This window comes from Lipophrys pholis (genome assembly GCF_963383615.2).
Source record: "Lipophrys pholis genome assembly, chromosome: 11".
Taxonomy (NCBI): Eukaryota; Metazoa; Chordata; class Actinopteri; order Blenniiformes; family Blenniidae; genus Lipophrys; species Lipophrys pholis.
This window is the reverse complement of record NC_137631.1, coordinates 9,801,661-9,818,025: the sequence shown is the minus strand read 5'-3', so window position 1 is coordinate 9,818,025 and position 16,365 is coordinate 9,801,661. Positions and strand designations below refer to the sequence as shown.

At 40.2% G+C, this 16,365-nt stretch overlaps 4 protein-coding genes across 6 annotated transcripts in view; all 4 read right to left on the bottom strand.

Moving 5' to 3' along the window:
• The window catches only part of cald1b (caldesmon 1b), a 28,622-nt gene extending 26,548 nt beyond the window's left edge, over window positions 1-2,074 (bottom strand). Inside the window, exon 1 of the mRNA XM_080475350.1 lies at window positions 2,032-2,074. The gene's annotated coding sequence lies outside the window, so the exon portion shown is untranslated. The remainder of the gene's footprint in view (window positions 1-2,031) is intronic.
• A 655-nt stretch (window positions 2,075-2,729) lies between these two features.
• Window positions 2,730-6,493, bottom strand: bpgm (2,3-bisphosphoglycerate mutase). Of its 2 annotated transcripts, none has more exons than XM_080474443.1 (3): window positions 6,389-6,493; window positions 5,309-5,932; window positions 2,730-4,813 (listed from the first exon to the last, which is right to left on the bottom strand). In XM_080474443.1, the coding sequence occupies exons 2-3, from the start codon at window positions 5,907-5,909 to the stop codon at window positions 4,638-4,640; spliced, it is 777 nt and encodes a 258-aa protein (XP_080330569.1). In that variant the 5' UTR covers window positions 5,910-5,932; window positions 6,389-6,493; the 3' UTR covers window positions 2,730-4,637. The 2 variants fall into 2 exon arrangements, with proteins under 2 accessions (XP_080330569.1, XP_080330568.1); XM_080474442.1 differs by having other exon boundaries at window positions 6,019-6,479.
• A 1,265-nt stretch (window positions 6,494-7,758) lies between these two features.
• Window positions 7,759-11,434, bottom strand: LOC308116738 (troponin I, slow skeletal muscle-like). Of its 2 annotated transcripts, none has more exons than XM_080475094.1 (7): window positions 11,137-11,434; window positions 10,554-10,598; window positions 10,087-10,131; window positions 9,808-9,939; window positions 9,382-9,471; window positions 9,097-9,270; window positions 7,759-8,892 (listed from the first exon to the last, which is right to left on the bottom strand). In XM_080475094.1, exons 4-7 carry the CDS (start codon window positions 9,916-9,918, stop codon window positions 8,806-8,808), a joined length of 462 nt encoding a protein of 153 aa, XP_080331220.1. In that variant the 5' UTR covers window positions 9,919-9,939; window positions 10,087-10,131; window positions 10,554-10,598; window positions 11,137-11,434; the 3' UTR covers window positions 7,759-8,805. The 2 variants fall into 2 exon arrangements, with proteins under 2 accessions (XP_080331220.1, XP_080331221.1); XM_080475095.1 differs by having other exon boundaries at window positions 8,263-8,892; window positions 10,087-10,454; window positions 11,137-11,182.
• A 101-nt stretch (window positions 11,435-11,535) lies between these two features.
• On the bottom strand, window positions 11,536-14,162 carry LOC308116739 (troponin I, slow skeletal muscle-like). The gene is made up of 5 exons (XM_080475096.1): window positions 14,127-14,162; window positions 13,746-13,877; window positions 13,568-13,657; window positions 12,135-12,308; window positions 11,536-12,053 (listed from the first exon to the last, which is right to left on the bottom strand). Exons 2-5 carry the CDS (start codon window positions 13,848-13,850, stop codon window positions 11,964-11,966), a joined length of 459 nt encoding a protein of 152 aa, XP_080331222.1. The 5' UTR covers window positions 13,851-13,877; window positions 14,127-14,162; the 3' UTR covers window positions 11,536-11,963.
• Window positions 14,163-16,365: the final 2,203 nt, after the last annotated feature.

Below are 16,365 nucleotides of genomic sequence, written 5' to 3'. Positions count from 1 at the left end.
CAGACGCAGCTATGTGCACTCCCTGTTCCACATCCCATCAGCTCGGCCGCCTTTTAAGGAAGTACACAGGCAATGTTAGTTGTAGTGTCCCAGCTTGGCGAGGTGGAAAGCCGTGGACAGAGAGCATGGTTTACTCTAGGAAATACCTGCTGTTTTACAAAGTGGCAAACCAAGAATAACTTGTTTCCATTCTGAAGTCAGTCAAGCGCCTTTCCATAATGCTGCTGATGGGAGGCTGATTGTCATTGTTACTCAGGATAAAAGAAAAATGTATTTTGAAGCTGATAAAAAGTTTTAAACTTGGCGGCGCTGGATAGTGGGACTGAAACCTTGATATCCTTCTTTCATTGACCAGTGTTGAACCGCTACTTCTGCTGACACGCAAAATTTTGGGGTGTTACATACTTTTTGTCACGCATAAAAAAAAACAACCAAAGAGCTGCAGAGCTGCTATCTCTCTGACCTGCTCCCCGTGCTCGAAGTTCGTCTCAGTGTAAGCCAAAGATCTTGTCTTAATGGTTACTATGAAACTCAACTCCTGTTTACCAGCGAATTAGTTCCTTCTCAATCTTGATCGAACTCGGTCTTACTGACAGTATCATGAACGATCTGCAACAGTACCATAAATATTAGCTCACGTCACTGTACTAATATGTGATAAAAACCCTGAATGAAAGTTGGCTTCCCTTTATAAGAGCTTCCTGCTGATGCCTGTATGCTGGAACTTTATCACAGCTTTCTTATATTGCTTCTTTTTTAGTTCATCAACCAATAATACACCAAGTGAGTTGTTCTTTCAAGTGATTTTGCTTTTCTTTATTGAAATTTTGATAACTGATAGGAGCCTCAATGACTTTTCAGTAACTGGAAAAGTTTTCATCAGTTGCACCACACTGGTGCAGTGACATAAGAATTGCATTTCTCCTTACATCTCAGGCATGGCAGAGTGCTGATGAATGACTCCATTAATGTCGGAGTCACTAACGCTCACCTCTGCCGCTCCTGCAAATTGCTCGTGCAGAAAACCATTTCCTCTCCCATTTGGAGTTTCCCACCTGTACAACCAGAGAGCTGACAGCCAAGTCACGTCATTTCTCAGGTACAATGCCTCGTTCATGCTCAAACAAAACAAAAAAAAAAACACCAGCAGCTCATTTCTTCCTGTATCACTTTCTTTTTTGATAACATTTTATTATTTCTTTTTCTTTTTGAAGCCAAGTTTTTAGCTTTCTTTTTTTTTCTATGTTGAAAACACATTTATCACCCACTTACTGCTGTCAAAGGAACAATACAGGCAATAGAGTATGCATCATACTAATCCAATGCAGATTACAGGCTACCAATGAAGCAAGCTGCACAGTGGTAGTTTACAGAAGTCCAAACTGTTTGAAACAACATTTACACCTCACGCACACACAGCCGTTTCCACCTTCACGACGCAAAGTTATCCTGATTTCAGTAATGAAATCATCACTCTATGAGTGATGATGTTCTGGAAATCCAAACACATCTCCAGTCCCGAAGGAGATGAGCTTGTGGTCATAAAACTCAACACACTGCACCCCTATGTGGTTGTAGGTTATCTTCAATACCATCTAAGGAATAGGAGTCGGACTTGGCATGTCCACCACGACAAACAGTGCGTCCACAGCCAGACGCCTGCTCAATGTATGAGTAACAGAGACTGAAGGCAAATTACAGTTCTTTCTCCTGGGCTGGACGGAGCTGGGGCAAACACCGAGCCGCCAGGAAAGGGAGAATTAAATAGAGATTTGGAAGAGTTAGAAACAAATTATCTGTAGAAGCAAAACAATTTTTTTATAATGAAATAATTATATATATAGTTACTTCACAAATGGAGGCTGGAGAATCAGCATATACACAGGTATTATTGACAGTTCAAATTGTCTACTGGAGCTCTGAAAAGAAATGTTAAATGTTTCGATCAAAGTCACACCTGTCATGACAAAACATCATCCCATCTGCATCAAGTTATAAAGTTGCATCACACACCATGATCATCACACTTACCAGGATCTGCAGACTGGATTGACTGTTCCTGCTGGAAATCAGCATGCACAGAGCACCCACCCAGTGGCTTATAAGTGCAACCCGCAGTGTGCACGGCCCCGCCTGCTCAGCCTCTGAACTAGTGATGTTCACAAAGAACTCATGTGTGCGTGATTGTTCACTTTAACTTTAGAGGTATATATGCTTGTTATTTCCAAAGTGAAACCTTGATAATGGTGCATCAGTTAGTCTCACACGTCTTAACACAGTGAATTAACTCTGAAATGGTGAACTTCTATGACAAAGTCCACATGTAAACACTGTATCATCCTTGAAATGTGGGATCACTTGATGCCCACAGATAGGAATGATAATGATCATGTTTTTCCTCTGTTGTCCATTTAAAAGCATTTCCATCCAATTAGAGGGCTTCTCCCTGGCTGAACCCCACTGGTTTGGCCAAATTACAGAAATGGTTGAGAAACGAGAAGCCACTCCTCTGCATTCATGTGTGGTAGCCAAACTCCAGTTGTTTATTGTTTCCAGTAAGCTCAAGGCGACCGGAATCCACACTGCAGGAATGCCTCTTACTTCCCAAACAAACAACACAGTTTGCTGATTTCTTTTGTGTTGCTTCATTATAAAATTTACCATTTATCACTGTATGAGTGTGAGAAGCATTACTACTCTCAAAACATTCTCACAAATAAAAACAAAACCAAATTCACAATCACTTTTATTTCCTAACGCACACTCTTAAAAATGAAATGTCAGAACACCTGGTAAAATTCACAGAAAAGTCTAAATGCATGTCATAAACACTCTCCTTCCCTTGACTGACCTAATGAACCAGTGTAGAAGATGACAGTGGTGCAGGAACACAACAGAGAGACGATGCGATGCAGTAATTCACATCTAACCACAAGAGACGAAGACACTTGAAACAAACAGTAAAAGACAAGTTAAATAATTAAAATCAGACACTTTGGAACATTTCCATCCTGCATTATTGACATCTTATAAGGAACATCAAATAGGGCTTGTACACTAATAATTAAAATAAGAAATCCAAAATAGTGCTTGCATTTTATTTAACAAAGGGGATGTTTGAAAAAAAAAAAAAAGAAAAAAAAAAAGTGCAAAGCATAAAGCAGTTATCATACCAACATGCCCGTAGCTGCAAGCTACAGCGATTTCCACTCACTTGACCTATTCTGTGTCACTGTTCATGTGCTGTATAACCCACACAGAGAAACAGAAGCAGCTGTTTTACTCGCCGACTATGCTGCTTAAGAGCATGTCTAACATACGCATGATCCAGTGGCTTTGAATATTCACAGCTTTTCGAGAGCTCACAATCAACCATTTTTGGAATGGCGAGCCCGGCAGGAAGTTTTCACGGAGTAACTTTTGTTATCGGAGGACTTTTGTTCTGAAACACAGGAGATATGAGGTACTGAAGGCACATCTGTAATGGGACTATTTCTAAAGCTTCAAATACCAGAAAACCATCTTAGAGGTTAAAAAAAGTTACATTTTGAAAAACATAAATAAATAAATCAGTGAGTCGACAAGTTATTAGCCACCGTAGTGACCGTACAGGCAGAAGTAAAACACCAGACACTTCCTCAGAGCTTACACAAAACAAAACTCAGCCCAGTGCTAAAACATATACAGTACACTTTTCTCCAGCTTTAGTGGTAGGACCGGTCTGACCTGAAATACACACATCCTTTGCCCTCGTCACCTCATTATCAAACATACAGAAAATTCACTGTGAGGCGTACACCCGTTGTTTAATCCTCACCAACACCAGCATGTTGTTGTTACAGTCTAATGATTTAGGAGTTATTCATGTTTGCAGAATATTGGGCTTGTGACCTGCTTGCTTAAAAAAAGGGCACACAGAACAAGAACAGAGCTGCAAGGTGCGATCAATAAGTTTCTTGGCTGCCCCTGGTAGGAATTGACACAGAGTGGTGTGCCGTCACCGGGATACATTTTATGGCTTCTGGCCAACATGTGCAGAAGATTTGGGACTTAGTGCGTTGACTCTGCAGCATTGGGTGTCTGGGCCTTCATGCTCTTACAGAACTGACTGGTCATTCATGTGAGTAATTAAAGACGAGTCCGGAGTCTACAGGATCAACCAGCGTCGATCAATTCCAGCAAAGGGAGGCAGGTAAGGAGTGGGACCCAGAGGAAGCTCATCTTTCTCTATGCGATATAAACCGCTGCATATTGTGAATCTGTCCACGAGGATCGGACCGTAAACACATAGTCATCAGTCAGGTTAACATTCATTATGGTAATCCAATATCTCAATTATCTAACAACTACATAGGTTCAGCTCAGGTGTTTTTCTCTCCTCATCGCCTAGACTTGCTGCATTTGTCTCACTTTGAGTTCATCCTCTTTCCCGAGTGGAAGTAGGAGTGGTGCATGACCCCCACAGGGTCGAGGAATGACACTTGGAGGCGGCATTGCAAGCACAGCAGGTGGCTAAGGATTGTTGCAGAATCGTGACGGCTTTCAGGGGATTGCATTCAAAGTGTAAATCTTTGATTTTTGCTTGAAACTTTTTGATCACACCCCACATGTTAGCTTTTAAGGTCATTTATCTCTATTCAGGTTGAAGGTTTGGCTTTTCCCTGATCCTCCACCTTTTTAATGGCTGCCTGAATCTTTGCCTGGTCTCCCAGCAGCTGTCGAGGTTTCACTGGCCGGAGGTTTTCATCGAGCTCGAGCAGCACGGGTACGCCTGTAGGTAACGTCACGGCGGCAATTTCCTGGTCTGATATACCTGTAGAAAAAGAGCGAATAATAACAATCATTCATTTGAATCTATTTACAACCGCATCAATTAGACAATTTGCAGTCTTTCATTCAGCACTGGGGCAATACAGCAAAGTGCCATCGTATTCAGGAATTCTTTCATTGAAGCCTGTTGCAGAGTCTACAATCTGTGATATGAATTACTTTCTGCACTGTGTGCACGGTTGCTGAGTGGGGTGTTTCACATGGACGCTCTCAGTCTTATGATTACGATGAAAGGTCAGCATTGGTTTCATGGCTGCAGCCAAATGTAACATAAACTCACTGGCCTTTTTACACAAGTTCAACCTTCCATTTCTGGAACTGAAACATGTCCTTCCTAATTCAGTGGCTGCAATGTGTAGAGAGAGCAGCCTGTAGAGTTTAGGCACGACTGCTGATTACAACTGAATGTATTCACACTACAGAGACAAAAGCTCAGACTGTGTTGTTCATGGGGGCGCCAGTGCGTCCAGCGACATACCTTCCAGGTATTTCAGTAGGGCCCTGCAGCTGTTTCCATGAGCAGAAATGAGCACAGTCCTGCCTTTCCTTATCTCTGGGACCACAGTACTGTCCCAGTATGGCAGCAACCTGTCCAACACCTCCTTCAGGCTTTCAGCTCGAGGAAGGCTCTCTATCGGCACGTCACAAGTGGAGTATCTGCGGTCATTGTAAATCTCCGTGAAATATGGGTGGGCTTCGTCGATAGTTGGAGGCGTGACGTCATAGCTCCTTCTCCACAACTTCACCTTCTCCTCCCCGTGCTGTAGAGCCATCTCCGCCCGGTTCAGTCCGATCAGGGCTCCATAGTGACGCTCATTAAGCCTCCAGGACTTGACCACAGGGATCCACTCCAGGCCCATAGCCTCGAGCACCAGCCACGCCGTCTGGATGGATCGGCTGAGGATGGAGGTGAACACCAAGTCAAACTCGTAGCCCTGCTCCTTCAGGAGGCGGCCACACTCCTGCGCCTCCTTCACCCCATCCTCGCTCAGTTTCTGGTCGACCCAGCTGCAGAAGCGGTTCTCCTTGTTCCAGGCTCCCTCCCCATGCCTCAGCAGAAACAGTTTATACTTGGACATCAGCAGCACTTGGCAGCAGAAACCTGTGCACATTCAGAAGACAAAGCACGTTGATGTAGTTAGTGACAGCAGAAGGGATCCTTTAGACATTAGATGTGAACAGACTTACAGTGTGTGTCTCCTGGCTTGGTGTCAGCTCTGATGTGACTTGAGGATCAGGACTTGTGGGAGGCAGAGCCAGCTAAAGGTTAAAGGTTGTCTTAAAAAAAAAAAAAAAAGTGCCTGACTGACGGCGGTTCACTTCACTATTAAGAGGCTAGACACGAAACAGCAGACCGGCAGGGCACGGACATGTTTTATGGGATGTTGAGGGAGGTTGCTGGAAAGCTTTTTAGCTAACGTGATGGAGAAATGTCACTGGATGATGCAGGCAGACACGAGCGATTTGTGAAATAACAAAATAAAACAACAAAACAGCATTTGCAGCATGTGGTGACTCATCCCAAAATAAACAAGATGTCGTTAAAATGTCGTCTTACCCCGCGTAGGTATAAAATCCGGCCTAAATGAAGCTGGTGCACTATTTAATGTTGACAGTACCGCTCACATCGAGCAGAGCAGCTTCCCCCGTCACGTTTGTGATTGAAAGGCGGCTCGTCCAACCGGAAAGCTTCAGATCAAATGTGGGCGGTAACCTCTGTGATGTTATACCCATATTAGGAGTAACGTTAACGTTGGGGCACGTCCCCCTGGTTAAAGGAGGAAGAGGAGGAAGAGGAGGAAGAGGAAGGCTGCTTTACATGTGGAGGAGCGGTACAGTCAGTCACAGTAGTTTTAGTAATACTTTATTTTTATGTTGTTTGTTGGACAAATTATAGCTGCCAGTGCCACAAACAACTGTATTTACATGCTGACTGAGGATATAGAGTTTATGTGCGATTTACTGTTTTGTGGATAAATAGAGAGAAACGTCAGTTCAGCTCAAGTGATTTTAATAACTAAACTTTCTAAATAATAAAAACGCTTAGTTCAACCAGTTGACGTTTATAATGTATTAAAATGTTGTAAGAGTGCACAGGCCAAATGGAGGACCTAAATCAGGTCTGCATGATAGATGATTGTTTTAACCACCATTTAATTTTTTTTCTGGAGCCACACAACATGCTGAATCTTTAAAACGAGGATAGCACGGGTCAGTTATGTTCAGTTCACGTTTGGCAGTAGGAGTTATCCAAAATCTTACAGCTTAGGTTGCATTTATGAAACGTCAGAACTACAATTCAGAATGGTAGACATGTTAATAGGCCTACTCGCTTGACTTTATTGCTTGTATAGCAGGTTTAACTATTTCGTTGTATTGCCAGTTTTGTGGATTTTCACCGATTTAACTATGTTACTTGTTTTTCCCATTAAAATGTTTAATTCGATTTTTGTTTCCCTTATATTTGTTTGTGCTGGTTTTCGCTTTTTCTTCTTCTTTTTTTTTTAGTAATTTTACCCATTTCTGTTTCCCCTGCTTTAAAAAAATACTTTTATTATTATTATTATTATTATTATTATTATTATTATTATTATTATTATTATTGTTATTATTGGTGTTATTATTATTGGTGTTATTATTATTGGTGTTATTATTATTATCATTACTTTTACTATTATTATTATTATTGTTATTGTTTAATTACATTTTTAATTACTGAAAAATTGTGTTTGACTTGGTTATCGTATCAGCCCCCTCTGTGCTGATTGTTCAGATGTTGACCATTAATCATCGCTGCACTTTTCACATCCACCATTCTCAGCTGCACAAAAACTCGTGTTGGCCTGTGTGACCACAAGAAACTGTTGTGAGCCTTCATGGTCCTGGTTGTACGGAAAGTTTACTTAACAAATCAGTGCAGCCATGTTATAACCTGACTTTTTCATATTTAATGTCACAGAAGAAAACATTGACTTAACTTTAACTCCAAATGACAGATTTGTAAGTTTTCTTAACCAGTTTCTACTATAATAAAATTTTAAATCACAATGTGATGACATAAATCGTATTTTATGGAAAACCTCTGGAGAATTTACCAATAAATTAGCTCTTGTTTAAGATGTTTTGCTTCCATTGAGCACTCGATAGCACTCTTGCTTCTTGGAGGAGGATGTCCCAGGTTCAGAGCTGGTGTCCCTTCTTTGCAGAGTTTGCCTGTTCTTCCGGTGTGTGCATCGGTTTTATCCTTCCAATATTCAAAAAAATGTGACTTTAAAATTTCCCTGCGGTGTGACTGTGAGTGTGTGACTGTCTGTCTTCTCTGGATGCGTCCTGCCTTCACCCACAGTCAGCTGGGATCGGCTCCAGCTCCCCTTGACATTGACTTGGACAATGTGGTGTTGACAGTGGATGCACACTGGTCGAGTCACCAGTCAACTTCAACACATGTTTGAGTTTAATTGGTTCCCGGAGAAAAGCCGTGCACATACAGGAGATACAACTTCCAGACAGAATGTTCCCCAAGCCCACACCTGAACCGTGGTATGCTCACCGTGACATGAGGGCACCAACCACTACGCCTCAATGCAGATGTCTGATATCGAACTGTTAATTTTTATCTTTAGCTGCCCCTGGAATGTCTATTCATTCTTTTATGTAACAAAGGAGCATATTGGCAAAATGCAAAATGGACAAATATGATTAAAAAAATCATAAATCCATCTGAATTTCCCATGAATATTATGGATCAATGCAATGTGAAGTGCTGTCGCACGCATTAGATTGTAATAATTACAAAAGCAAAGCATAGATATGCTTTCATGATGTATTATGCGCCTAAAGTCGGTACTGCATGTTCACTGTAACCAGCTACACAAACACTTGTAACATGAACTTGCGCCAAAGTCAACACTTAAAATGGTCGTCATTTATTCTGTCATGAATTGGTGTTTCAGAGCGTCCACATTTACGATACATCTACTGGCCGGCATCAAACAATTTCTTCCTTCCCTCCATTCCAGACATGGCGTCCACGTTCTTACGCCAGTCAGTCACTTCTTCTTTCTGTGGGGTGAAAGAAGAAAAGACCTGAATCAGTTCACTCCAATTCCAACGCAGGTACTTGAGAATAATTATCCAGTTTTTAAATGAACATTTAAGTGTCTATGTTTGTCAGATTTGGACGCGAGGTCAATGCATGCACGTACCTGAGACTGCAAAGGAGCGAAGGATTAGAAGAAGTGGCCACACATAACGTGAAGGTCTTACCTTCTCCTCCTCTTTCTTCACAGTCTTGAGGTTGGCCTTGAAGTCCACGGACTCTTTGACCTTTGCACCCAGCAGAGCGCCCAGCATGGCGTCAGCGGACACACGCACCCTCTTCAGGTTTGGTCTCTTCATCTTGCCCTTCAGCTCAAAGACCTTCTGGCTCAGGTCTTGTATCTTTTCCCAGGGCGAAGCAATAAATCCAAATATGAACTTTGCATTTGCACATCGCATTGTGGGATACACGCGCATCGATCTGTGCTTGGTATAACTTGAACAACGACTTACCTCTGTGCCATTTTTCGACACTTTAGAGGCGATGTCATACCGCTCTTCATCAACCACATCAATTTTCTGGTGGAGCTCTTTGCAAAGACTCTGTGGACCGAAACCTTTCGTGTGTCAGCTTCCCTCAGGTGCCACTTATTCCAGTCGCCTATAGAGATTAATCTCCAGGATTTCTTTATGAATAATGTGATTAATCAGTCTAAACCAGAGGTCATCAGCAAATTTTAAACTGAGCGCTAGTTAATATATACAACACATTGCAACACGCTACAACAAAAACAACTTCTGAATGATTAAAGTTTGAAATAGTATTTACAGTCACAGTAAAATCTCTGCACGTTCTTCCGTATCCATATGTATGTATAAGACTTGTGTTGACTTTCCTTCAGTAGCATGACAATTGAAATTCTTTAGAGGTACGTGTACCTGTAGATCCTGCACAGACAGGCCGGACAGCTGAAGGGAAGGCACCTTCTCAGCAAGGATTCTCTCTCGTTCGTCTTTTATCGTTTGCTTTGCATTCTCCAGCATGACCATGGCCTTCTTTAGCAGTTTGGTCTGGCAACACACACAGAATTATCTCTCAGTCAAGCTGTCAGTGTTTGATTTACGTCACTCAGACAGTCCATTCCTGAGCAAGTTTTTTATAATTTTTTTTTTTTTTTGCTGCATTCATAAATGAACATATCATTTCATATAGACTACCTTCAAGAACAGTCTGCGAGATGCAGAGATTTTGGGCTTTGGTTTCTAGAAAGAAATAGACAACAGAGACGTCATTTAAAACCTTTGCAGTGAAGCAACACATTGTCCAATGTGAGCAACGTGTTAAAAACTCTGGTTAGTGTTGAACAAGAGACAGTGTAAACACAAATAAACACATCGAGTTAGATGATGTTTGATAGAAACAGAATCAGATGCTTTCGTTGTTGCTTTTTCCCGTATCGTTATTTTTTACAGCGATGTAAGTAGTTTAACCACATCATTCCTGTAAATTTGTATTTTGTAGCATCTACATTTTAGATATAAAAAAATTATAAAAAGGGATAAAAGCAAGGTAACTTACCGAAGGTCTATAAGAAAATAGAGACAAGACAGAAAAAGAGTTAGAGGAGTGGAATCTGACACACTGAATCTGAATTATAATGTAATAAATGTTTGTGTAAACTTACGCTTCAGACATGGCTGCAGTTCTGTGTCCCTGCTGCTTATCAAATCTATACATCGAAAGAATTAAAGAACAGATTTTTTTTTTAAATATCTTTTTATTTGAGTTTCTTTGCTGTTACTCACTGATCTTTACTTTGTCCCTGATTTAGGCTTTATTTGACTTTCACTGCTTTATAGATTACTTAGCAAATTACATACAAATGTTTGACATTGTGCAAAGGTCAAACCTGTTTTTAAAAGTCACTATAATAATATAAGAAATTATTAGTCCAAATAAAATTCATATAGACCAAAGAAGTCAACATTTGTGACACAAATAAATCAAATACACACTCTTGTGCAGCACTTAGAACTTTAACTTAACGCCAGTGTATTTTCACTTGTAGTGAAGTGACATGCTTAATTTTTACTACAAAATTTACTTTTTTTTTATTAAATGAAAACTGTATTTTACACACAAAAAAAGTGTGTAGTTTTTAAAATACTAATGGATGTAAACTAACAAAGAAACATCCATCATGCATATTTCAGTAAAAATCTCTCATCAGTTCTTGCTTCGCTGTTCTCAAAAGAAGAAGTTCTTACCTTATACAGTAGGTGACAATTACTCACAGTCGTCTTTTTCTGAGACGCAAAGAGAAGAAAGAGGGTGGATATATAGATTCCGGTGCTCATGTGAGTGGTTCACTAAAATAGACCCTCTGTCCTCGCCATTCTTCGCACGGCGTCTCCTATAACCCACATGCATGCGGCGTCAAAGTTCTTACTGGACTGTCCACCTGTGGTGTCTCCTTGGCGCCTCCTTCCCCTTGTGAAGGAGGTGAAGGTGAAGATCTGAAGGAGCTTCAGGTCGCATGTGTTAAACTCAATGCTTTGTACAGTCAAAGCTGATTATTCAAAAAAACAAACACGACAGCATCGTTGTAGATTTCATCAACTAGTTTAGGGCATATTTACTTCAGCACAAACAGCAACCACAGGCTTGTTCAGTAATATTTTTAATGTGTATTTCATTTTATACGTCATAAATATGCAAAATAAAAACATAAGGGAGCTGACCAGATGACAAAGTAGCAGTTGTTGATCAGTGAGGGACAAACAGTATGTCTCCACCATCAACACACAAACTGAGACATTAGACAGAACTCTGCTGCCCTCTGGTGGCTGATGAACTGCTTACAACAATGACCATGTTTTATTATACACACAGTTCTTAAAGTGGTCATAAATCCTTTATCTGTCAGCTCATCCTGTAGAATCTGTTGCATGTGAATCATTTCCACCTTTAATAAGTCAATGAGCTGCTTCTTGTTCAAGAGGAATCTACTTTTAAACATGATTGTCTTCCCTTGTATTTATGCATTATTGACAGTATTGACAAATATATATTTCAGGTGAAGATCAAAGTTTCTTTAATTTCCAGAGGCGTCAAAAAGCTTCTTCCTGCCCTCCATACCAGACATGGCCTCCACATTTTTACGCCAGTCAGTGACCTCCTCTTTCTGTTGGAGAAAGTCATAACACACATCAGAAATATCAACCAACGGTAGTTTCAGGAGACCTTGAAATGAAACCAAGCTCACCTTTTCTTCCTCCTTCTTGACTGTTTTGAGGTTAGCCTTGAAGTCGACGGACTCCTTGTGTTTGGAGCCCAGCAGGACGTTCAGCATGGCCTCAGCGGAGATCTTCACTCTCTTCAGGTTCGGCTTCTTGAACTTACTCTGAATCTCAATGATCTTCAGGTTCATGTTGTCAATCTGGCCGTTAGATTAGAAAGTATTACTGTTTCTATTGTCTTTATAAGGCAAGTAGACATGTAACAACACAATAAAGTCACTGTTTTTTTTTGGGGGGGGGGGGTTATTTCTCTCTTATGTGTAACACTTTCTGGTCTTCAAATAGCCAGTGTGTACTTTTAATAAACAGGATTTCCCTCTAGATTTATCGTTGGAATTCTAATTTAACTTTAAAATTATGAAAGTAAGTGAAGGTCTACAAAGGGACTGATGACGGCCTCTCACTTGTGTATTGATGTTACACAACTCATGTTACACAAGAATGAAACTAAAACTGTGAAGTGTGATCAGATGCAAGTGAGAGGCAACATTTGGTCTTATGTCAGATTAAGTGGGTCATTCTACAAAACAGATAAATCCATAATTGGCAGAAGTGCTCTCTTTTTCTATACAGAAGCACCAATACTTGTGTAAATAACAAAAAGCACCAATTAAATGCATCAGTAAAGTTTCTCCATCACAAAAGTCAAGATTAAGTTTTAACTCTGTGATATATTATGCTGTTTCAAAAGTATTCTAAACCTTCTTCAGTGGTAGAGGCTGAAATGCACATGCATGTGTACACATGAATATTATCACTGTTGCTATTGTAAAACTAGGCTTGTATATTTTGTGTTGAAATGTGGGAAGTAAAGTCATCTGACGAAAAAGTAAACTTAGGTCAAACATCTACAAATGTACAAATAATAAATACAAACACTTTGTTACTTGCAGGATCTGGCTGTCACCAATATTTTATAGTGATGCATCAAATATAAATAGAAAACGTTGCAGCAGTGTTAGACGAGTTGCACCGGCCCTCAGCTTCACAAAGCTGCTTAATAAGTTGCAGATCATAACTGCACCGTTATTGGTCAGTCTGATCTCTTTCTTATCTATCTTATCTTTCTGGTCATTGCTTTTTTGCTTTCTGTCAGTGAAAAAAATACTGTGAGATAAAAAAGTGTCAGATATATTCTGTTAGTTGCAGAGTGGAGACAAAACTATACAGTACTGTCAATACTACACTACGCTATCTTATATACCTTTCTACCCACAAAAGATACTTTGGTTAAAAAATAACATCAGCGTCACACACAGGATCGTTTTGTGTCTTCATGCATGTGTTTTAACTGTATTGCCACTGGGGGGCAGCATTTCTTCATACATATGTTCACCCTGAAGCACAGGCATCGCTGAAACGTTTTTTTTTTTTCTCTTTTCATTCTTGAGCTGCTCACCTCCTGATCATTTTTGGAAACTTTAAGGCCAATATCATACCGTTCCTCATCCACAACATCAATCTTGTGGTACAAGTCTTTGCATATGTCCTGAAGATAAAAAAAAAAAAAGACAAATCTCGGAACAGTTTTCAAAGAAGGTGCCACTGATGAGAGACAAATGATGAGAGTGAAATACCATCATATCTTGTAGAGATAATCCAGACAGATCGAGAGGAGGAACTCTTTCCACCAGAGCCGCTTCTCTCTCCTTAATCTTCTGCTCCTCCTCCTCATGCAGCATCTGAGCAGCGACTGCCAGCAGTCGAATCTAAACAAGAAACCTCAAGATCAGGAGGAGAAAAACCTGTACTTGTTCTAATTATAGTACTTTTTCTTTTTAAATCAAGAAAAAAAAAATCTAAAGGAATATCACATTGCTGTAACCGAAGAAATAACTGTCACTTCAATTTCAAAATGTATTTGAAAGCTGTTTTTGTTTGTTTTTTTGCATCAGAGTTGTTATCAACACAAATTGCTCACAATGTCATTATTATAAACTAAATGAAATTGGACTTACTTTTAGCCCCAGCCTTCGAGAGGAGGAGATCTTTGATTTTTTCTGAAATTCAAACACAAGACACTTTATATATTCTCCAGTCGTGATATACAGTGTGTGGTACATTTCTATGTTAATAACCTTAACAAGCATGATTGTGGAAAAAAACAAAAAAGCTATGCTATTAAATATTTTGTTTGGGAGATACTCACAGGTCTGTTGAGACGTTCAAAAAGAGAGAAAATACATAGAAAGATTTCCAATAAATACAAAGTCACAGTTTCAGAATATATTTTGTATTATTTCTAAATGGACCAGTGGAGTTAATACAAAAATGAAAATACCGGTACTTACGCATCTCCCATGATGGTCCTTAATTCCTGCACTGAAGTTAGAAAAGTAACACAAGATAATAAAAAAAAAAAAAAAAGTTAATCACTGTGCACTTCCTGCGCCATGTATATGCATGAAATAAATTCTCAGCTCCTTCAGGAGCTGTTCAGTCGAGCTGCACGCTGCACAAAGTATTTTAACCACTCCAAACATGTACAGACAAGCTGGGTGCGCAATGTTATTTGTTATTCACTTCTGTCCTCGGCGTGAATCAGAGGAGGTTCATTAGCTCTTCAATCACATCTCTGCACATCACAGAGAAGGATTTTTGTTTAATCTCACATACAGGGAATTCAAGGAGTATGAGCAGACAAATGCTTTTATAGATTTAAATGCAGGTTATTATAGCAAAACTTAAAAAAAAACACATCTAATGAAAGAATAGCGACGATGATAGAGAGTTTGAATACAGCAAAAGTTTGAGTGTGCTGAGAACGTGCATGTGTTAATGTAACTGATGGGAGTTTCTGCAGAGGTGACAAAAAGGTGACTGACCAGATAATCCACAGGCATGTAACACGGCGATGTTCAGCCGGTTGTTAATGTTAACAATAACAATATCGCCGTAAAACAGCAAAGGACAAAACAATATTCTTAATCAGACATTGTCTTAGTGGATGTTAGCGCATACCAACAAGCATTCACAGAATTCAACAGCATCATTATCACCATACCAAAGATCTTACAATTCCGTACCGAGTGGAGGACCGGCAGCTCCTTCAAACGCACCTCAGAACTGAAGAAAAGTGTGTGAGCGAGCCACCGGGGACTTTGTGAAAGGCGATGGAGAAATATCAATCAGATTTATAGTGTCTGTGCTAAATGTGAATGGCTCACTAAAATAGAGTCCTGTCTGTGCTCCCGCCACGCCACGTCCAACAGCAGTGGCATTTACCGTTGCAAATAGCATCAGCACAATATTCAAACAGGAAAGGAGGCAATAAAAGTTCATTTATGGGCTTAGGCATTTACGCATCTTACGAGGTTTCTGCTCCACCTGTTAGTAGAAGTGTCAGTCAGCTCTCAAAGAGGTCACTAACCTCACGGCTGGGTCAGTGTCACACATTTGACCAGGTCCTGCCTCTTCATGTTTGCATCAACTTGCTAAGGAGTGGGAGAGTAGGGAGAAATCAGCCCTTAGTCTCAGCATCCACAAGTTATGTACATTTATTTATAGGACACGCGGCACAAGGAGATGCCCAAGAGGTCCATCTATAGACATCTGCTCATGTCACCACCTGAGACTGATTTTCTCATATAGGTTTTTATGTCTGTGGTTGCTCGAGCTCAGAACTGTGAATATTTAAAGTGAGCAACATTTTCATTGCTTTGTTTTTGCAAATACACAATACAAATAATTTTCAACAGTTGGAATTTTTTATTTATTTTTTGACACATTCCTGTATGTGCACTTCAATTGTATTATATGAAAGATAAAGGATTACTGGAGCCCAAACACATTACAGGACCACCTTGGAGGTAAGAACAAAGACTTTATTTAGGGGAGCAGAGGGAAAAGGACAGGTGCCTGTCGGGACACGGCCCTTTGTAAACTGAGCCAGCACAGAGTTCAGTCTGCGGCAGTGTTGTAGCAGGGAGTCAAATGTTCACTCAAAAGGCTGTGACTCGTGCCCTTGTAGGTATCAGAGCCAGAAACAATTAAACAAGAATAGTCAAGTGTCCATTGTGGGTCAAACGTTTTGAAGCAGTAGCGTTGTGGTTTCAGCCAGTATATATGACATGATTATGTAGAGAGCTGTCAGAATCTAAACCGATCATCTCCAGTAGATCCTAAAATAATGTAAACTGTAAAATCTGTGAAATTAAAATTAAGCTATAAGGTCAGATGGATCCTCTGTGTCCCACA

Excerpts from the sequence above, each read along its gene's own strand:
- LOC308116739 (XM_080475096.1), bottom strand. The coding sequence starts at position 13,850 with ATGCTGCATGAGGAGGAGGAGCAGAAGATTAAGGAGAGAGAAGCGGCT. Across the intron at positions 13,658-13,745 it reads TATCTCTACAAGATATGATG|GACATATGCAAAGACTTGTA; the intron begins GTATTTCACTCT and ends TTTTATCTTCAG. Across the intron at positions 12,309-13,567 it reads TTTCCAAAAATGATCAGGAG|ATTGACAACATGAACCTGAA; the intron begins GTGAGCAGCTCA and ends TCTAACGGCCAG.
- LOC308116738 (XM_080475094.1), bottom strand. The coding sequence starts at position 9,918 with ATGGTCATGCTGGAGAATGCAAAGCAAACGATAAAAGACGAACGAGAG. Across the intron at positions 9,472-9,807 it reads TGTCTGTGCAGGATCTACAG|AGTCTTTGCAAAGAGCTCCA; the intron begins GTACACGTACCT and ends TTCGGTCCACAG. Across the intron at positions 9,271-9,381 it reads TGTCGAAAAATGGCACAGAG|ATACAAGACCTGAGCCAGAA; the intron begins GTAAGTCGTTGT and ends CCCTGGGAAAAG.
- bpgm (XM_080474443.1), bottom strand. The coding sequence starts at position 5,909 with ATGTCCAAGTATAAACTGTTTCTGCTGAGGCATGGGGAGGGAGCCTGG. Across the intron at positions 4,814-5,308 it reads CCTACTGAAATACCTGGAAG|GTATATCAGACCAGGAAATT; the intron begins GTATGTCGCTGG and ends CTTTTTCTACAG.